Source organism: Ursus americanus, chromosome 8 (genome assembly GCF_024610735.1).
Source record: "Ursus americanus isolate L20-20 chromosome 8, mUrsAme1.1.p, whole genome shotgun sequence".
Lineage (NCBI taxonomy): Eukaryota > Metazoa > Chordata > Mammalia > Carnivora > Ursidae > Ursus > Ursus americanus.
The window spans coordinates 30,744,109-30,766,644 of NC_142134.1; the positions used below are offsets into that span (position 1 = coordinate 30,744,109).

The following is a 22,536-nucleotide window of genomic DNA, read 5'->3' on the forward strand; positions in this document are numbered from 1 at the left end:
AGTGGGTGTGGTGCACCCTGTGATATAACCCATTTATTTGCTTTCTTTCTCAGGCCAGCTGTGGTGAAGAACAGGAAGAGAGCTTGTTTGGAGCCCTGGGTTATTGGCCTCATCACCTTTATCTCCCTGATTGTCCTGGCAGTGTGCATTGGACTTACCGTTCATTATGTGAGATACAGTAAGTACGGAATGCCCTGGCATCATGTGACTTACCCCCAAATATTTCCTCATGTGCACTCTGGTTTTGATTTGCGTCAGGCTTATTCATTCATGATTGCAACTCATTTGCATAGCTGGAACAAAGAATTCTTTACCTGCCTTGTCTCTCTCACTTAATCCTCACAAGCCAAGGATAATTCTTTCTTCTATCTTTGATGTAGCAATGCTTCCTGCTGGGAATAGCATGCTAGTTTTTATATTCATTAGTAACTGATAATCAAATATTAAATAGGGGAAGACCACAGGAGAGCTAGAGACAAACATGTTGAGTTGTTTGAGGATGTAGGGCAATCACCTTGATTTAAAATTATTCCAACAATACATCCTGAGAGTCCAAAAATTAATTACATAATCAAGAATCATAGAAAAGTTGACTCTGTTCTGTACTAGTAAGCTGGAAAAATGCTCATAATTATATATTGTTTAGTAAGTGCCTATTTCTGTTATCTTAAATCTCGTCCTGGGTTGTATTGCACATGATTAGAGAGGATAGGTTATACCGAGAAGGTTAATTATAAAGAGGTTCACTCTGTGGTAATCAGGTATCTCGAAGGTAGATGAACCATGAGTCTGCTCTGTTATTAGAAAGGTCCCCAGGGTACTTCAAGACTGTTCTTCCAGGGTATAACAACGCTTCTGAAGTTTCTCTCTACTCTGCCTCAAGTTATAATTAGTTGACTCCACTATGACCTATTGGCTTAATATCTCCCTTAGTGACTAGCTAATGCTTTGATGTTCAAGACACTGTAACCAAAGAAGCTAATTACTTGATTCTAATTTAATTGGGAATTTGCACAAGTTGCTTTCCTGTAAAGAGACATGGTGATCTGTAAATTGGTTATATTCTTCCACCGACAGACATAATCTCAATTCTAATCTCAAATACAATCTCAATTTCTAAAGCAAGGTAGATCATTTCTGGGTAGTTTAAAGAAAAAAATATTTAAAGATTTTTTTGGTAGTGTTTACTCACACACAAGTCTCTAAATTTCGGAGTATGAACATTTTGGTTATTTCTCTGGAGAATGTTTTAAATTCAAAAGAAAAAAAAAAAGAATGGCTAAAACAACTTTATAATTCTACAGTTCCGTTAGGGATATATCAAGTCTCATATCGTAAGCATCATTATTCTTCTCCACAGATGCCTAGCACTATGTTTTGTTCATTTTAGTATTTCCAGAACCTAGCAGGATCTTGGCAAGTATTAAATAATTAATATTTTTTGAATACTGAATGATAAAGATTAGTGAATCACACCTATGATATTTATATGAGGGCATACTTCAGTTTGTCTGACATCACAAAGAATTCCTACTAAAGCTAGAGGTCTCATTACCTCAGTGAGAGAAAATGTTTCTTGGTTCTTCTCCCTTTGCCTCTTCCCAAGCCATCTTGCTCACATGCATACAGTGAAAACCTGGCAAGATTTTTCCAGTAACCCGCTCCTGGGTCCTATTGTTTGGATGATCAGTTGCAGTAGTATGAACACCCAACTTCCGCTGCCCACACAGTGCACCTGGATAAACAGTGACTGTTGTGATAGAGGTTACTGTCTTACATGTGTGACCTGCCCTCTGTTTGGATATAGAGACAAAGAACAGAGTGGATATAGCACATGAGCATTTAGGAGTTGGCATACCTAAATAATCAAACTAAACTAAATAGTTACAGAAACAGACAGATTAAGATGGAGGTAACTCACCTTGAAAAAACATCATTTTGGCATAAAGCCCAGGACAGCATAGCATTGTGTGTACAGCTGGTGTTCAGGGGCTTTTGAGGCTGCATTTCTGTCCCTCTGTGAATTGAATGACAGAAGGTGACTCTATTGTGAGCAACATCCTTGTAGGTTACAGATTCACAAACTTTTTAGAAAATTATCAGCAAACAAATGTTCATCCTTATTTTTCTTACTTTTCTGTTAATATTCACTGATAATATTTTCCAACAACTATACATGCCATATAATTCTGGCAACTGGCAATATGTTTTGACACTTAGTGACTTGTTTGAGTCTATTGAGCAAAGTAAAATATTGACTACAGACGAGTTGTTCATTTGGTTGAAGCATATGAAATTGTTGGTATTTGACCATTTTTGGCTTCTACAAATGGCAGTTTCAAGTTTATAAATCTAATAATTTTTTTAAAGATTTTATTTATTTGTTTGAGAGAGAGAACCAGAGAGAGAGAGAGCATGAGCAGAAGGGAAGGGCAGAGGCAGAAGTAGACTCCCCACAAAGCAGAGCTCGATCCGAGGACTTCGGGATCATGACCTGAGCTTAATCGACTGAGCCACCCAGATGCCCTCAATCTAATAATTGAAAAAAGAACAGAACTAATATCTAGAAGAGTCAGTGCTCCTCTCTAGACACTAACTTTTCAATGAGGAGTGATACCTACAGCATCACACATGGGAGTTTGTTAGAAAGGCAGATTCTTAGGCCCAATTTAGACCTAATGTTCAATATTTCAATAAATTAAAAACCGTACTTGAGATTATGTGTATTTCCAGGGACCTGCCTGCATTTCAGGTCACTCTGGCCATTCAGATCAAGGCCATTCAGTGAAAAGGAGGTAAGGAAAGAGGGAGAAAGGCAAAACCTCCCTAGCCTCTCACTTTGGTGCTAATTCTCAGGAGGTCCTGACCTTTCAGGCTGCCCTCCATCTCCTTCTGCATTGCGGGCCATTCCCTAGCCTTGTCAATCCAACCAAATCCTCTGGACAGCCCGGATGTTCTCTTGAAATTTACCAATGGTTTTTTCCATAACTCTTATGTATGAGAGATGTCTCCTACAGCTTCAGTGAGCGGGTTTGGTTTTCCCACCCCAAGAAGTGATACGTAAAGGAGGTTTGTGCTTTGAGAGTTAGACCTTGACTTGAAATCCAGTTCTGTCTTTTCTGGCTATGTCATGTTGGGACTGGGCAATTTATTTACATTTCTGAGACTGTAGTCCTTATCTGTTATATGTGGACAATACTGCCTTCCCGTGGGAGTTATGGTAAATTAAATGAGATATGTGAATATGCTTGGGACACAGATGCCCAATGTTAGTTTCCCTTTCCTCTGGGGTTCAAGTGAAGAAGAAAAGAATGAGAAGCAAGAGAAAAGAAGAGGAGATAAATTGAGGTTGGGTGAGGCATACTCCATTATCCTACAATAACTATGCACAACTGTCTTGATCACCATAATATTCCTAATAGTCAACACAGAGTCTTTCATAGAAAAGGTAGTCGGCATTAATATTTGTTGAATGAATGAATCTTCTTAGGGTTCGAGCTTGCTTCATGTATAGAAAGGTAGATGAATGCTGCATTAATTTTCTTTGGGCCAAAAACGGGCTGCTTAAACTGGATGCAGAAAGTGTACCCAGTGGCAAGACAAGACAATCCCTGTGGCTGGTAGAAGAAAATAAATGGATTGACAAGGGAGCCAGGTGAAACTAAGTGTCCCTGGATGGTTATGCCAGATGGCAGCTCTAGCTCCCTAACCGAACCGCAAGCATTTTCATCCCTACCCTCATCTTCTTTACCCCAAATAAATTTTCTTACACTACAGTCCTTTTGGCCAAAATTGATGCATAATTTAATGAATTGTGAGAGATCTACTTTTGGAATGTAAACGCGCATTTACTCTTGGGAAACTTCCAAGTCCATTCTTGTTTCTATGCTCAGATGGCGTGACTTGCAGCCTCTTGTGACTAATTCAGGAATGGATAAAACATGACTAATTAGCCAGCAGGAACACCAAGCATTTCTTATGGCTTTTACCCTATAAATCTTACAATGATGAATGTTGTTGTCTTTTATTCTGAGATAACCATGAAGCTCAGGGCAAGGTGATTGAGATGATGACCTGGGGTAGGGCCATTCTCTCTGGTCTCAGTCTTTTTTTTTTTTTTCTTATAATAATTTTTATTTTGTTATGTTAGTCACCATATGGTATATCCTTAGTTTTTGATGCAATGTTCCATGATTCATTATTTGTGTATAACACCCAGCGTACCATGCAATATGTGCCCTCCTTACTATCCATCTTTCTAGCAACCACCAAACATGGAAATAATGATGCTTTGCATACATCTGATAAAAAGTATGATGGTTTTTTTCCTTCTTTCTTAATAGATCAAAGGGAGACCTACAATTACTATAGCACATTGTCATTTACAAGTAACAAACTGTATGGTGACTTTGGAAGAGAGGGTTCTAAAAATTTCACAGAAATGAGCCAGAAAATTGAATCAATGGTAAGCACTTTTTTTCTCCATTTCTAGGTCATTTGCTATCACTTTATATCCATTTTTTGGTACCTAGCTTCCATAACATCCATTCAACTGATCTTGCATATCTTTGAAAAATGGGAAGCAGCCCTGCCAGAAAGATATAAAATAAAACTGAAAATACATGACTTGGGAGAGTATGCCTTGCAGGGCTGAAGTTAAGTGACCTTTAGCCCTTCCTTCATGCCCCTCCCACTCACTCTTCCATAGCTAGTGCTACAGTCTTGATCAGCAGAGTCCAGAAATTCTGGGAATGTGAGGGTGACCCAAAATATGACTTTCGTATCCTATAGATGACACCGTGAGCAAAAGACCACAAGATTGAAACTATTCAGTCACATACTTGAGTAGTATTTTCATATACAAAAATATCTGACCTTGGACTAGTTTTGGGTACATAAGTCTAAAGAAGACACATGGATATTCATCTTTATTTTTAAGGCTTTAACATTCATCCTCAGAGATGAATCAAATGTTTTAAAAAGTGGGAAAAATATCAGATAGGCCAAGAGAGCAAGAGCGTGGGTGATGATTTCTAATCATTGTCAGATTACTTAGAGAATAATCTGCACCTTTCCTGACAGTTTGTGAGGTAGTTAGTGGTATTATGTGATGGAAAATACCTTAAGCTAGAAGTTGAGACACTAGTTTTAGAACCATCTACTCCCAATTTTCATTCTGGACAAATTTCCATATGTGCAAATTAGGGGATTAGACTGGATAATTTCAAAATTGCCTTCTATTTCCAATATTCTGAGTAAGAACATAATGGCAGTTACCCACCTAGAAACTACCTGATACACTAGAAACCTGAGGAGGTCAAGTTCTGGTTGAATTTGTACTTGTAAACCCTGAATCAGGGAAATATTTCAATAAGCTCTTTTCTAAAACCATAAATAAAATAAAGAAAATGGAACTAAAAGGGTCAAGAAAAGATGTAACTATTTTCCTTGTTTTTTATGCAATTCACTAAAATCAATTTTTATAACATCCAGAATGATTTACATATGAAGGAATATAGATAAGACTCTTTAACACTCTTCCAAATTAATAACAATTTTGAAATTATTTGATTAAATATAAGCCCTTAAACAAAAGCATCCAAGTGATTGTGGTCATTAGAGGACTCACTCGTACTGTGCTGATTTGTCTCGTAATTGAAGTAACTGACCTTGGGCACAAAGACAGAGGAGTCGACAAAAGATATGAAACAATAAAAAGACTCATTGTTTCTGTCAGCCAATCACCAGCTTGCTGTAACTGCGGTTGGTCAATATTCACACACTGAAATCAAGAAATATTTGACATGTTTACCTTGACTCCTAACTTAAAAATTTAAGTTGGCTAGAATTCCTTTTTTTTCGTAATAATATTTTTATTATATTATGTTATTCACCATACAGTACATCCCTGGTTTTTGATGTAAAGTTCAATGATTCATTAGTTGCGTATAACACCTTAATTATAGTAGTAAGAAATATCTCCACAAGATACATTTTTCTACCTTATTGAAGTAAACCTAACAGAACGTATTAGGTAGGCTAAGTGTCCTAGTTCACACGGGTCTTTCTAAGAGCATTTTGAATACTGAATTGGTTGCAGATTATGTCAGGAAATTTGGCAACTTTTTCACCAGTTTTAAGAACCATGTGACACTGTCACACACTTATATCTATGAACCAAACATCATTTGGCGGAATTATTTCATTTCCTTTACTTACCTACAGAAATCTGTATCTCAGGATATGAATATTTACTCTTCTTTTTCAAAAAAACCAATGTGTTTATTCTTTTTAGTATCTTTCTGAGTGTAGCACAGCAGATGTCATGCTTGGCTCCACTACTATGGCTCCCAGATACTATAACTTCTAAGGCAGAGTTTAGTTGAAATCACTGAGTAGAACCAGAAAAGATTCTTCGAGATTCTTCAAGTTGAGTGCATTGTGACATGTTAGTTAATTCTTTCTGTTTTGTTTGCTTTGTTTTTAAATTTTCCATAGAGCTTTAAATTGACTTGCAGAAACTTATTCTTGCTGACATATTTTGAATATTTTTGGAACAGGTGAAAGATGCATTTCATAAATCTCCATTGAGAGAAGAATTTGTCAAGTCTCACATTATCAGATTCAGGTAGATATATCTAAAATGCTGACTTCTGAGAACAATTTAAAGCTGAAGCTGTGAACTTAGTAATAAATACTGTTTGAAATGTTATGATATGATATAATTCAATTAAACCAACATTCGACAGCTGTTCTAAGTTATGGGTTATAATTTGCTTTACTCATTCTCTAAATCTATAAGAAAGTATTTGCATGGTGATTGATTTCAAGAGACAGAGGTGTTATTGGTGTCTACATTATTGAATTGGTTTTTTTGGGGAACTATTTAGCATAAATAGGGACCTAAGCCGTATCCCTTAGTTTAATAGCCAATCGTCCCCTATACAAAATAGTGTAGTGGATGATGTTTGTCTTAACCTCTTATTTCTTCTCTTTATCAATTTTCTTTACTTTTTTCTTCTCTACCCCTTTCTTTTTTTTTTTTTTTTTAAAGATTTTATTTATTTATTTGACAGAGATAGAGACAGCCAGAGAGAGAGGGAACACAAGCAGGGGGAATAGGAGAGGAAGAAGCAGGCTCATAGCGGAGGAGCCTGATGTGGAGCTTGATCCCATAATGCCAGGATCACGCCCTGAGCCGAAGACAGACGCTTAACCGCTGTGCCACCCAGGTGCCCCTCTCTACCCCTTTCTGCTCCAAATATTTACCTAAGAAAATTCCAGATCTGATAATCAACCATTAATAAATAGAAGTTCAGAACATAACATTTTAAGCAAAATATTACATGAGGATCTTAAATAATATATTTTCTTATTACAAATTATTTGTATTTTTCAAAAATAGAATGAGAACTGTTTCCAATATTATTTCAATGACAAAACTATTTTTTTAAATTTAATTAATGATTTTTTATTATATTATGTTAGTCACCATACAGTACATCCCCGGTTTCCGATGTAAAGCTCGATGATTCATTAGTTGCGTATAACACCCAGTGCACCATGCAATACGTGCCCTCCTTACTACCCATCACCGGTCTATCCCATTCCCCCACCCCTCTCCCCTCCGAGGCCCTCAGTTTGTTTCTCATAGTCCATAGTCTCTCATGTTTCATTCCCCCTTCTGATTACCCCCCCTTTCTTTATCCCTTTCTTCCCCTACCGATCTTCCTAGTTCTTATGTTCCATAGTTGAGAGAAATCATATGATAGTTGTCAATGACAAAACTCTTAAGAGTTCCTTCTCAGTCTATCACTTACCTGAAATCTATTCTCTGGCATTTAAAATACTATTCTCTCTGGATCTGTATCTACTTCTCCAATCCTTAAATTTTCAGTCTCTCAAGGGAACTTAATGCACCCACATGACTGCATATGCTATTGATATCTAAATTTCAATATTTCCAATCTAAAGTGTATTGCTGATTTCTAGAACTATATACCTGCCTATGCACATCTCCACATGGAAATTCCACAGGAAATTCTCTAACTCATGTAAAACCCAATCACACTGATGAGAAACTTGGACATCATTCTACACTCCTCCATTTCCTGGTCCCCTCACATTTTATGAATAACTAAGTTCTGCCAGTTTTACCTTTCAAATCACTTTTCAATTTGTTTACTTCTTCAACTTAGTAATCTTCCTACTCATTAGTATTTCTTCTGAAATCAATAGGAAGAAATGCAAGTTTGTAGGAAAGATGAAGTCATACCGAAAGATGTTGAGCTGAGACACTAGGGGACCACATGAGCCTGAAATATGGGTCTTACTCAGGGGAGGAAAAGAGAACTGAGTTGAAGATGTGCCTTTGTTCATTATTAATTCAAAGTACTGGAACGTGTGGATGTAAGTGGAATTTCTGAGAAAAAGGGCGATGCATGGGAAAAAATGATGATGAAGAAAGCCTGAAGAAAACAATACTTAAGGAGATGTGGAAAAAACAGGAGCCTAGGAAATATACAGGGAAGGAGAAAGAAAAAAGAGAAATCATGAGAAAGGCACCACTGACATGAAAGACAAAAAGTTTCAACATTGACAAAATACTCCCGTGAGATCAAGTAATATGACTGGAAAAAATTCATTGGATATGTCAATAAGGAAGTCATTTAGTGCAGAGAAAAGACTCAGTGGAATGAAAGGGGAGGAAGCAGACTGCAAGAAAGTAAATATGAGGCAGAGTGTAATTTATCCTTTCGAGAAGATTTGCTGTGATAAGAAGGTGAGAGATAAATTGAATAGCTGGGGTAGAGAGAGGGTTTTGTTTGTTTTTGTTTCTATTAGTCAGCCAGTATAGGAAGAGTTTAAGAGAAAGAAGACAGAACAAATAATTGTTATACAGGGTTGCTGAGTGAGTGAAAGGGGGTGAGATACATGATAATCTCATTAAAGTCTGTTTGCTTTTTCAGATTACAAAAGTAATACAAAATCATATAAAATTCAAATAACATACTATTCCATAAAATAGAAAGCAAAACTCCCTCTCCAATAATTCCCCCTTCACAAATAACACATCTCAACAATTCGTTGCATAACATTTAACTACAAGAGGTGTCAGGGTTGTTTTAGCCAATGTCCTTTTGGTGGACACTTGGGTTGTTACATATTTTTTCTGATTTAAAAACAAGATCATGATAAACGTATGTATGAATCTCTTCACACACATGAGTAATATTTGAAGAGAGTGCAGTATCAGAGAGAATGGATCATCAAATGTATAACTGATAAACAAAATTGACCTCTAAAAATAAGGTTCTAATTTATATTCCCATTTACAGCTTATATAAGTAGTCAATACAGTGTATAGTGAAGAGTAAGATTCTCTTAGAACTGATTATATGTGAAGTAAAGGGGGTAGAGTAGCTTACTGAGAATGAGAAAGAGAAGTCAAGGGTGATTCTAAGAAGTAATTCATCCTAACAACATTAAGGCTGATTAATGCTCTATCTTGAAAATATAATCACATGAAATCAAGACAATTTGGTTAAGCTTTCTAATATCCTTAGGATAAGAAGTTGTTTAGGAGAGCATGACGTTGCTTGGGAGATATCACTGGATTTAAGCCACCGGGAATTAAGCTTGAAAACCAAAGCCAGAGTTGACTCCATATTGACCACACATTATATTTGATAGTATTGAATGGTTGACAAGAGAGTGTCTTTTTATATTAACAACCAGATATCTTGATATTAAGGGAGACCATGAGCATACTAGCTTACTATCAGGGAGGCTGAGTTGGAAGTTTTGTATGTGGTAAACAATAGGAATATAGAAGAAAATAAATTAGATCTTTTATTTTTATTTTTTAAAATAATTTCACATCTTTCAAAAAATATTTTATTTATTTATTTATTTGAGAGAGAGCACAAGCAGGCGGAGCAGCAGGCAGAGGGAGAGGGAGAAGCAGACTCCCTGCTGAGTGGGGAGCCCACCGTGGGCCTCAATCCCAGGATCCCGGGATCAGGACCTGAGCCAAAGGCAGACACTTAACCGACTGAGCCACCCAGGAGCCCCAAATTTGATCTTTTAAATTACATTATGGATTTGTTTTATGTGCGTGTTTCAAATGGATGATTAAAAGAACATAGATTGTGACATTACCATAAACCTAATTCCAAACTACATCTCTTAAAACTGTGTTTTTCTTTTTATCTTTTTGGTCTGCAGTCAAGAGGAACATGGAGTGTTGGCGCATATGCTGCTGATTTTTAGAGTTCGCTCTACTGAGGATCCTGAAGCCATTGATAAAATTATTCAACATGTTCTACCTGAAAAGCTGCAAGATGCTGTAGGACCCCCTAAATTAGATCCTGAATCAGTTGAAATTAAAAGTAAGTTTCTTTCTCTTATTTAGTTTAATTCTCTTACATAGAACAGCTCCATGTTAATTTTGGTCTTAGGCACTGATTTTGGGGGAGGGAGGAGGTGGAGAGGGACAGGGGGAGAGAGAGAATCTCAAGCAGACTCCACACCCAGTGCAGAGCCCTACGTGGGGTTTGGTCTCATGATCCGAGATCATGACCTGAGCCAAAATCAAGAGTTGGAAGTTCAAATGACTGAACCACCCAGGTGCCCCTAAGGCACTGATTTTTAAAAATTGTTTTGGATGTCCTTTAATTATGGAGTCTTGCCACCAACAGAACATTTCTTTGGGATTAAATTGGTCCTACTGAAATATTTTATTTTTAATACTACCCTAAATTTAGGCCTCCTATGCAAGTGTGTCATTACCTCTGGGCCTGAGTTCTTTTCCTGCGTTGGGCCTCACACTTCAACTATAGCGGCCGATTATAAATGGAGAAAGTGGCTTTGTATATTCTTCTCCTTCTTCTCGTTGCTTCAATTTTATGTTCTGATAGTATGATGTGTGGAAAGGTTCATGCCTTTCAAGTTTCATTGATATACCTAGTTATAGCTCCTTCTCTTAGCCCATTTACCAATGAAAAATTTATAATTTATTTATACTTGTTTTATTCATATTTATTTTACAACTAATTTAAAAAGTCTGAGTTTTTTGTTGTTGTTGGGTGTAGGGGAATGAAATAAGCAGGGATAGGTCCTCATTACTAGAAAGTAAGAAACATAGGAGATCCTCAGTAGAAGTAAAAGTTTGGTTAAGAGTCAAGTTGTGTGCAATAGAACAATGCTATAGAAATATCATGTGAGCCAACCATATGATCTTAAATTTTCTAGTAGCCATATTAAAAAAGCAAAAGTAAACATGTGAAATTCACTTAAATAATTTGATATTTAACCCAATATATCAAAGTTATTATTGTTTCAACAAGTAGTCAATAGAAAAATTACTCCTAAGACATTTTATATTTTCTTTTTTCTACTAAGGCTTTGAAATCTCATGTGTATTTTATATTTATAGCACATTTCAGTTTAGACTAGCCACGTTTCAAGAGCTCATTAGGCACATGTGGCTAGCGGACACAGTATTGGCTATGGAACAAGTAGAAAGGATGAACGTAGGGTACCAACATAAAAGCTAATAGACCTAACTTGAGGCCTGACCTGATGATCACTTACCTTGCTTGCTTAGGAAGGGAGGCTTGAGTAACTAGAATCAGCTACATAATTTATGTTGCCCAGTGCAAAATGTTGGACTCTTTTCAAAAAGCATCAAAAATGTACTGTTAAGGGTATTAAAATATGACTTTTCTTTCTTCTACAGTCTCTTTTGACTTGTCATGGCATTTTTGTTTACTAATTAATGCCATTCTAAGTGAAAAAAATGAAGTTTTAAATTACTAGCAAGAGTTGTATTATTCATCTTCATATTGTAAAGTATCAATTTCAAGTGTAAATGTAAAAGCATTTAAATATGGGGAACTATGAAAATTATACAACTGTATTTCATACCTCACACATGCATGAATTTGACTCTTCCCAGATCAGTGGAAACACTATACAAGGCTAGCTTGACAATTTTTATTTCCTTTGTTGATATGTGTACATTTTACCATTGCTCTCTACCTTCAGCTTACGTGAAAAAGAACTGAAAAGTCCTTTATATCATTATTTTCAGCAGAAGCTATTGGCTAATATAAAGAAGAAATGGGAGCAAGAAAGGATATAATAGGGTCCTTGGGTGTCTACTAGAATGCTATTGCCTTCTTTCTGTGTTCTAAGCAAGCTCTGCTTCAAACAGAAAACATGGCCTCCTGGGACTGTCAGTGCTCCCTGGTTCCTTAGTGGTAGACATCACACACTTATCTTGTACTTTGAGTTTGCTGAACATTGTGGATCCACTGGAATTCTTGAGTTCATAGGGTATCACAAATGATACATGCAAATGGGGTGCCAAGAATCCATGGACACATATGTTGTGTGTATCTCCTCTGTTCTTGCCATGCATGCCCCATTATTCTATCAGACTTCATTTTTATTTTTTTTAAAGATTTTATTTTTATTTATTTATTTGAAAGAGATAGACAGCCAGCGAGAGAGGGAACACAAGCAGGGGGAGTGGGAGAGGAAGAAGCAGGCTCATAGCAGAAGAGCCTGATGTGGGGCTCGATCCCATAATGCCAGGATCACGCCCTGAGCCGAAGGCAGACGCTTAATGACTGCACCACCCAGGTGCCCCTAGACTTCATTTTTAAAGCACAAGTTATGAAATAAAAAAATATCAAGAACTTCAATACAGTGAGCATTAAACCAAGTGCAAAGTTATGCTGAGTCTGGGACCCAATGTAGATATACATCCATTAAGCTGGCCCTGTTAGTAGTATCAGCATGCAAAGCCAGAACTTTCTCTAGGATGACGCTGAGATAGAGAACAGGTTATTTGAAATGGAGAGATCAGTGGTGATGATATTTAATATTTACTGAGAATAAATTGTCACTTCCTTATCTGAGCCATTTCCCCCCAAAATAGCCAGAATGGAGAAGGTCAAAAGAAGAATTCATAGAATATAGATTTCTAGCATATCAACACTATTAAATACTATAAGAAAAATTGACATTGAACTTTTTGTATTTAGAACTCCTATTCTGCCATATTCAAAGAGAACAGTTTTGGTCTTTGGAAATCTACTGAATCAGGACATTAAATGCTTAGAGCTTTTTGTTTTTGTTTTTGTTTTTCTTTTTTTAAAGATTTATTTATTTATTTATTTGACAGAGAGAGTGAGAGAGCACAAGCAGGGGGAGCAGCAGAGGGAGAGGGAAAAGCAGGCTCCCCGCTGACCAGTGAGCCTGATGCAGAGCTCGATCCCAGGACTTGGGATCATGATCTGAGCTGAAGGCAGATGCTTAACTGACTGAGCCACCCAGGCACCCAAATGCTTAGAGTTTTATGTATCTGTTGGTTGGCTTAGTGTTTGCATAGGATTAGGGCCTGATTGTTAAGAAGTCAATAAGCTAAGGAGCCATGGGCTAGAGTTGAAAAGAGGGCAAATTGTCTTTCTAAATTTCAGCAGAAAGAAGAATTAGAAAGGGATAACATTATTTTTAAATGACGGACAGATTTATAGACCCGCCACTCATGTATGTTTTACAAATGGGACTATTCTTATGAATTTAGTAAAGAAAAAAACTGAAATAATAGTCAAAATATCATTGCATTTAGGGAATCAATACTATGATTTAGAATAGTATTTCCCCAAAAAGGGGAAATACTGCATCTTATTTTCTAGTATGAAACTCAGAGTTTCATCACAAAACTACTTAATCAGAATTACTGGGAAAAGGAACAGGAATTGACAGTATAAAGATGCTCCTTATGTGACTATTACCCACACTAAAGTTAAGAAACAGTGCTCGGATCTCCCTTTTCCCAAGGCAACTTGCTCTGTCTATGATAAACTAACAGTGTTGGGTGTTTTGTTTTGTTTTGTTTTTACAACCTAAAGGTCCTGTCTTTTAACAGAATTAACCAGCCTTTCCTGTATGAAGTACTCAGAGGCATTATGAAATTCTGATGTGCTGGTCCTGTTCTACTAACTATTTCTGTGTATTTCAGAAATCAACAAGACAGAAACAGACAACTTTCTGAACAATTGTAAGTGTAATATATTTATTAGAATTGCATTACCTGAATGTAAAAAGTTCACACTAGGTCATTTAGGCTTACTTCGTGTGATACTATAAGGTCAGAATAAAATTTGATTGGTCTGTGCACAGCTCAGGATGCTTTATCTTATCTTTGAGGCACATTTTATTACTAAAGACCAAAAAAGTTGGGAGAACTATGGGGTGGCTATATAGATGCCTGTGGCAGACATGTAGTAGAAGTGAGTGTTACTGTCATTAAAGAAGGGAGAAAAGATATCTGACTGCAGATATCTACAATACACTCTCACAAACATTTTCGAAAGATTATATAACAGCAATCTATATGTTGGTATTTTTCAGCTACAAGTAGAAACTTATTGTTACTCTACACTAAATAAAATCTTCATGATCTTATTAATCCCTACTATGGAAATTTCAGGCAATTATGGGGCTGGGGTATATATCGATAAAATTACTGAAGGCCCAGATAATATCTTCACCCATATTTTAAAAATACCGACTCTAGGCCTAGTATTTCCCTTCCTCTACAGCAGAGTACCCCACCATGATTTAGAGGATACATTTGATAATTACGGAATTAGTACATAATATATTTATCTTAAAGGATGGAAAGAAATATGCTACTCACCAGCTTAGAATACTGGTTAATTCACAAACTTGATTAAACATGAGACCAAAGAATAATCCTGTTACTTCAATGGTGTATATTCTTGCCACCAGTATTTATTGTGAAACTGTTGTGTGCTAGTGGTGTATTAGGCAAAAGGGATATAAAATGGATGAGCTATAATCCCTGCCTAAAGCAGCTCATACCCTAATGAGATTAGATGTATGAGACTAACGCATGAACACATAATTCTAAAGCAATAGTTCTCAAGAAGGGGCAATTTTGACCCCCACATGGTCATGCCCCATTGTGACATTTTGGTTATCATGATTGCAGGGGGGAGGTTACTGGCATCTAATACATATAGGCCAGGGATTCTTCTCAATATCTTGTGATGTACAGCACAGCCACCCACAGCAAAGAATTATCCATGTCAAAATGTCAGTAGGACCAAGGATGAGAAACTCTGTTAGAAACTATATATATATTATATATAAATATCATGTAATACATGTGTATATATATAATTAATGTATACATACTGTATATATATGCTATATTATAATTAATATATACACACTATATATAATTAGTGTATATTTATGATAAAACCTCTTACAAACAATGTTTATATATAAATAGTGTATATATAACATATAACTGGTATATATATAATTAGTACGGGTAACTATATTAGCATATATACATGTACATAGAGACAGACGTATATAGCTATGTATATATATATATACACACACATGTAGAGAGATGATGATGTTGATGATGAAGATGACAATGATGGAAGTATCAAAAGAGCTATAACTAATCCAGTTTGGGGGAGAGGAATTGTTAAAGAAGGCATCCTAGAGGATGTAATGATTGACTTAAATCTTACAAGATAAATAGTTGTTAAATTAATGAACTGCTATAGTTGAAGGAAAAGTAAGAACAGGAGAAAATGTTTGATACAATTGGAGCACAAAGTACCAAAGAAATTTGAGATAGTGACACATTTTGATACTTAAAAGCAACTGTTAAGTAAGGCATCATCTTTCTTTGGCAGGCTGTGGGACACGAAGGAGTAAAACTGCAAGTCAGAGTCTCAGGATTGTCGGTGGGACAGAGGTAGAAGAGGGAGAATGGCCGTGGCAAGCCAGCCTGCAATGGGATGGAAGCCATCGCTGTGGAGCAACTTTAATTAATAGCACATGGCTTGTGAGTGCTGCTCACTGCTTTAGAACGTAAGTCCTGAATGACTGGCTTGTGAATGACTGGGGGTAGGCAGAGAGCGTCGGGGCTGGGCAGGAAGGAAATACCTCATGAAGTTGGAAAGAGATGAGTTTAATATAAAGATGTCTACAATACACTCTCACAAAACATATATCACAAAGAGTGGGACACACATAAAACTTAGTAAGAGGCTTAATAGTCTGGAAATGGAAATGGCATCAAAGTACATGTAGATAAATTATCCTTTGATAAAGAAATAATAATTTGTGAAAGGAAGCAGGAGTTTTAAAGAAATTTTAAAGTCATCTTTTGACTAAGAGCTTGATGTCAAAGAGCCATATCTCTCTGCTGCGTATCTCTCAGAGACGGGGCTAGGGGATGAGTTGACCAGTTGTATTCCAAAGAATGGAGACCTTTCAACCTAACGCAAAATGCCTATGTATACAGGATAGTAATGCTTTGTTATGTTTATGGGTAGCTTTTTCCATTTTCAGAGAAATGTGTGTGTTTGTGGGTAGGGAACATGGTGCATAGAATACATTTAGTTCTTTCATTCTGTACAAAATGTGTTTTCCATGTCTCTCTTGGAGTCACTGATTCCTAGAAATGTCAAAAACCCTAGGATCTGGGGTTAGCAACTCAGATGCAGAGTGGAATGTGTCTCCTAAGAACCATGCCACTGTGGCTTTTCTACCTGATGTTACTCCTGAGCCAGGTTCTCAGATTGGAAAGAGTTTGTTTCTATATAGAGAAACCGTAATTTTAAAAAGAAAGCTAATATTGACACCAGCAGCCTAAATTGTTTAATATAAGCCATTACATTGGTAGTATGCTAAAGTGGAATTTATCCTTTGTACTTTTTCCTCAGGTATAAGGACCCAGACAGATGGACTGTTTCCTTTGGAGTAACAATAAAGCCTCCGAAGATAAAACAAGGCCTTAGAAGGATATTTGTCCATGAAAAATATAAGTATCCATCACATGACTATGATATTTCAGTTGCAGAGCTTTCTAGCCCTGTTCCCTACACAAATGCAGTACATAGGATTTGTCTCCCTGATGCATCCCATGAGTTCCACCCAGGCAATGAGATGTTTGTGACAGGATTTGGAGCACTGCAAAACGATGGTGAGCATCTGAAGAGAAATCAAACCATAGTAACCCAATTCGGTATTCTAAGGCATTTAAAGAATGGAATGTCATTATGGCAAAATATGTTGGTGGGTTGGGCATATGGACCTGGGCAAGTCAGACCCTATTTGTGAACTAGATCATTCAGAAGACATATATATTCCTTCATTGCTTGAGGTTACTATCAAGTGCCTCACTACTACTGTAGTAATGGTGCTTGGTAAGGTGTCCAAAATAGTAAATATGGCTGAAATTTTTACTAGGGAATCAACCACATAAGAGATTGGGGATCATTAATATACCCAATTGTGAAGATGAGAATCATAAGGCCACCATTCTCCCCGCTGAAATTACCTTCTAAATTTTGCCATGGGATGGAAGTCACTTAAACAACTTGAGATTCTTTCATAGGTACCTAACTTTTCATTTAAAGTAGTTAGGAAATAATTCTTCCCCAAAATATGACTGTACCTGAAAAAAAGACATATCCTGTATTGCCATCTCATCCAATAAGTATGATTTTCTTGAGGTTTATAGAATATATGTATATATACAAATATGAAGACTATTCTTTCCCTTTAGGTAGTAGTCAAAATCATCTTTGGCAAGTACAGGTGGATCTCATAGACACTCAAACCTGTAACGAGCCCCAGTCTTACAATGGTGCCATAACTCCCAGAATGTTATGTGCTGGCTTCTTGAAAGGAAAAAGAGATGCGTGCCAGGTATGTGATTTGACCTATTAGTATGCTGCATAATTTCTTGTTCACTTTTTATTTTGAAATCATTATAGATTTATAGAAAGTTTACAGAGGGGTCTCATATATTCTTTGCCTTATTTTCCCCAAATGTAACATCTCACATTCCTATAGTACAGTATAAAAGCTAGGAAATTGACATTGGTGCAATGTGTGCTTCTACGGCATTTTGTTACGTGTGCGGATTTGCGTAACCATCACTGCAGCTGAGAACTATTTCATCACCACAAAGATCTCCTTTACAGTAACACCTACTTCTCTATCACTGCCTTTTTTTCTTTAGTTTTTATTTAAATTCCAGTTAGAATACTCTCTAGCTCCATTGATGTCATTGCAAATGGCAGATTTCGTTCTCTTTTATGGCTGAGTAATATTCTGTTATATATATACTACATCTCCTTTATCCATTCATCAGTCGATGGACATTTAGGCTGTTTCCATAATTTGGCTATTGTAGATAATGCTGCTATAACGTTGGGGTGCATGTATCACTGATTCCAATATCTGTATCATCTCAGTGTCAGTATCTGTTGATTGTCTTTTCTCATTCAAGTTGAGATTTTCCTGGTTCTTGGTATGATAAATGATTTCTGGTATATCCTGGACATTTTGAGTATAATAAGACTCTGGATCTTATTTAAATTCTTCTCTCTTAGCATACTTCCTCTTACATAACCCTGGATGGAGTAGGTAGGTGCTACCTCATTTCCTACTCATCCTCCTTTGACACCCAGGTAGGGGAGAAGAGCTGGATGGAAGTGGAATTTTAGGCTCTGTATTAAGCTTCCTCTGATACCACTCTGGCTGGGAGAACCTTGTTACTGCTCCCTTTGTGGCCTCCACAGACATCATGGGGTAGTGGCCTCATTACTGTTGGCAGCTGGGAAAGCCCTGACTTTCTACTAGGTCTCCTCTGACATGACCCTAACTGAGTGAGAGAGTTAGGCCTCATTTCCACTGAGTTGTTATCTATGCTCCCCAGCTGGTCACCATAGGAAAGAGAGGACAGTTTCATTATCACCCGGCAGAAATGAAAGTCAGGTTTCCAACTCAGCCTTGTCTGGTGGGGGATTGGGCCTTCTTACAGCCTGGTGGGGATAAAAGTCTAGGCTCCCCACTTCGCCTTTGCTGATGGGGGTTGGGATGGAGCCACAGTTTTTGCTATGTTTGGCTGGAGTAGAGCAGATATTATCTAAAAGTTTTTTGTTCTCCATAGTTTGCTCCCTTTCTGTTTCTTTGACTGGAGAAAGAAAGCTTTTCTTGGGGTTTCTTTTTCATCTGTATCTGTTGGCAGGTTGCTAGATTGACTTTTTTTAAGCTCTATGTTCAGGATAAGTGGAGCAAACAAGTAAATTCAGGGAGTTCACTGTTGTATCATTCCATGAGTCCTAAGGTTCCTAGCTCACCTGGCTTCTTTTCTCTAACTTTCAGAATTTTTTATATTTATTTCTAAAGTCCAGTTTTTAAAAAATTGATTAATTATTATCTTTTAAATTTAGTTTGGGTAAAAAAATAAATAATTCTATTCTATCTTGGTCCAGAGCACAGACATTATTTTGAACCCTGCTTTTGCTTTCCAGTACATTGGCTAGCACTGTCAATGTGACTTTGCCTGCTATGACAGCTATGACCTCTATGTCTTCATCCACATTGCCAATACTGATTCCTTGGGTACACCCGCAAATATTCCTATAATTTTAATTTTGTGATTTGATAGATCTTATGTTTAATGTGCACTCTTCTAAGCTTCAAATTGGTTTTTGAAATGACATGTTATTCTGTATGTTTTCCAACGTAGGTCCATACAGGGTATTTCATTTCTAAGAATTGGTTTTTCAACTTTTGATGTTTTTACTCTCTCGCATACACACTGCACCTGTTTTTGGTTTATTTGTTTTTTGTTTTTTGGGGTTTTTTTTTTTTTTTTGCTTTCATTGGCTTTACTTCCCTTAATTCATTACTGACTTCACCATTGTCCTTTTCCAACTTTTACCTCTGGGTCAGTCAATTCAGCATTGTTCAATTTGCTACATTAAACTCTTTCACCAGTTGACCTTTCTCCACACTCCTGGCAAACACTCAAGACTAGACTTAACTCATTGTGTTTCTTTGTCCCCTCTGAGACCCTGATTACTCCTGAAGAAAGACGTGGAACAATATAGATTGGTCCCAGTACAAAATTCTACAGAAAATTCAAGTTGATCCTGTGAATAAAATACTAAAATAAAACCAATTTAATAAAAGATTCACTTGAAAATATACCCATAATCGTCATTATTTGCAAATTCTGTACTTACGAATTCATCTATTTGCTAAAACTTGTTTGTAAGCCCCAAATCCACCATCAAGGCACTTTTGTGATTATTCATGAACATCTGCAGAGGGAGAAAATTTGAGTCACCCAATGTGCATGTTCCCACCTGAGGTCAAAAAAGGAGATGCGCTGCCTTCTTGTTTCAGCTTTCATACCATAAACTTTGTGTTCCTTTTTTGGTCTATTTAACATCACGTTTTCCTCATTTTTGTGCCTTTTGTTGGTGACTTTGCTGTTGAAAATAGTCCCCAAGTGTAGTGCTGAAGTAAAGTACAAGAAGGCTGTGATGTGCCATATGGAGAAAATATGTGTTAGGTAAGCAGCATTCAGGCAGAGTTACAGTGCTGTTGGCTCTGAGTTCAACATTGATCAATTAATAATAGATCTTAAATAATGTGTCTTTAAACAGAAACATACATCAAATATGGGTATGTTTTGATCAGTTGATGAAAATAGGACCAGAGGCTCGTGGAAATCAAACCCTTTTTTCCCCCAGGAGCAATGATTCAGTATTCACTAGCTCAGGGTTTGTGGCAACTTCATAAAAAATAACTGCTGTGAATAGCAAGAATCAATTGTATTTTATTTGGCTTCTTGACAGTCATAGAATCATAGTTTGGATATTCTAGATCTTCTCTTGTCTTGATCTCTTTCATCCTACTTGCCTCTAACTTTACTAAAACTTGTGATTTTACATTTGTGATCATCATTTATGATTTTCATTCAATTATCTCAGCTTCTACTTATGGTAACTTCCTTCCTAAAAGTCCGAGAGGAACAGCTGTATGCTTCTTTAGTATTCTAAATTTTTTATTACAGAAAATTTCAAATGTATGCATAAGTAGAGAGAGCTATATAATGAACCGCTATGTACTCATCACCTTGCTTCAACAATTATCAACTCATGGCCAATTTTACTTCATCTCTATGTATCTTAACACAATCCTCTCCTCAACTCTTCCTTCCCCACCCTATTTTTTCAGATCTATTTTGAAGTGACTCCCAGAAGTCATATAATTTCATCTGCAAATATGTCCTCTACTCTGCATTGCCACTTCCATGATGGTATTAGATGTGAATGTTCCTTATAAATTTAGGGAATTAAAGAGAAGGAACCAAGTTTCGCTCTGTGATTATAAAACCCTGCTTTCCTATTTCTGGAAGCCAATTTTTTCCTATCTCTGGCACCAGTTTTTCCCCCCATTTTATGTCTAGTGCCCACAATGTTCAACACTTGACCAGTTCCTTATATTTTAAAATCTCAAAAATCATCAATAATGTCATATGCAAAAATTTTTACTTGGATCCCCTACTCTTCCTCACCTCAGTGCTGTTTGGCTACCTCTGTCTCCCTCTGCCACTCCCCCTGCATGTGCTCTCTCAGGCTTTTTCCTCTGATAAATAAATAAATAAATAAATAAATAAATAAATAAATAGTCTTTTAAAAAATAGAAAAATCTGTTGTTTAGAGAAGCCATCTTCATGAATTATCTTAGCTACATCTTCTGGATAACTTGGTGCAGCTTTTACATCGGCAGCTGCCTTGTGACCTTGCACTTTGATGTTACGCTGACAACTCCTTTCCCTAAACCTCATGAAAAATCTCTGCCAGCTTTGACCTTTCCTTCTGCAGCTTCCTGGGCTCTTGCAGTCTTCACAGAATTGAAGAGAGTTGCTCTGGATTAGGTTTTGACTTAAGGTAATGTTGTGACTTGTTTCTTCTCTCCAGACCACTAAAACTCTCTCCATATCAGCAATAAGTCTGTTTTGTTTTCTTATCATTCGTGTGTTCACTGGAGTAGCTGTTTTCATTCCTTCAAGAACTTTTCCTTTGCATTCATAGCTTGGCTGTTTGACGCAAGGGGCTTAGCTTTCAGCCTGTCTTGGCTTTTGACACGCTTCCTCACTAAGCTTAATTATTTCTAGCCCTTGGTTAGAGTGAGAAACACACAACTTTCCTTTCACTTAAACATTTAGAGGCCATTGCAGGGTCATTAATTGGCCTAATTTCAATATTGTTGCATTTTTGGGAATAGGGAGGCCTGAAGAGAGGGAGAGAGATGGGGGAACGGCAGGCTGGTGGAGCAGTCAGAACACACACATTTGTTATTTCCCCTCTTATATAAGCACAGTTCATAGCACTCCAAGGCGATTACGATAGTAATATCAAAGATCACTGATCACAGATCCCCTTAATAAATATAATAATAACGAAAAAGTCAGAAATATGAGAATTGCCAAACTGTGATACAGAGACACAAAACGGAAAAATGGCACCAATAGAGTTGCTTGACAAAGGATTGCCACAAACCTCTTTGTAAAAAATACAGTATCTATAAAGTGCAATAAAGAAAGCATAATAGGGGCGCCTGGGTGGCACAGCAGTTAAGCGTCTGCCTTCAGCTCAAGGC

At 36.9% G+C, this 22,536-nt stretch overlaps 1 protein-coding gene across 1 annotated transcript in view; it reads left to right on the plus strand.

The window, feature by feature from the left end:
• Nucleotides 1–22,536, plus strand: part of LOC123775902 (transmembrane protease serine 11E) — a 34,609-nt gene that overhangs the window by 9,415 nt on the left and 2,658 nt on the right. The window contains exons 3-10 of the mRNA XM_045771504.1: nucleotides 54–178; nucleotides 4,344–4,465; nucleotides 6,561–6,628; nucleotides 10,228–10,391; nucleotides 14,033–14,071; nucleotides 15,756–15,933; nucleotides 16,791–17,050; nucleotides 17,636–17,778. Coding sequence (XP_045627460.1) covers nucleotides 54–178; nucleotides 4,344–4,465; nucleotides 6,561–6,628; nucleotides 10,228–10,391; nucleotides 14,033–14,071; nucleotides 15,756–15,933; nucleotides 16,791–17,050; nucleotides 17,636–17,778 — 1,099 coding nt within the window. The remainder of the gene's footprint in view (nucleotides 1–53; nucleotides 179–4,343; nucleotides 4,466–6,560; nucleotides 6,629–10,227; nucleotides 10,392–14,032; nucleotides 14,072–15,755; nucleotides 15,934–16,790; nucleotides 17,051–17,635; nucleotides 17,779–22,536) is intronic.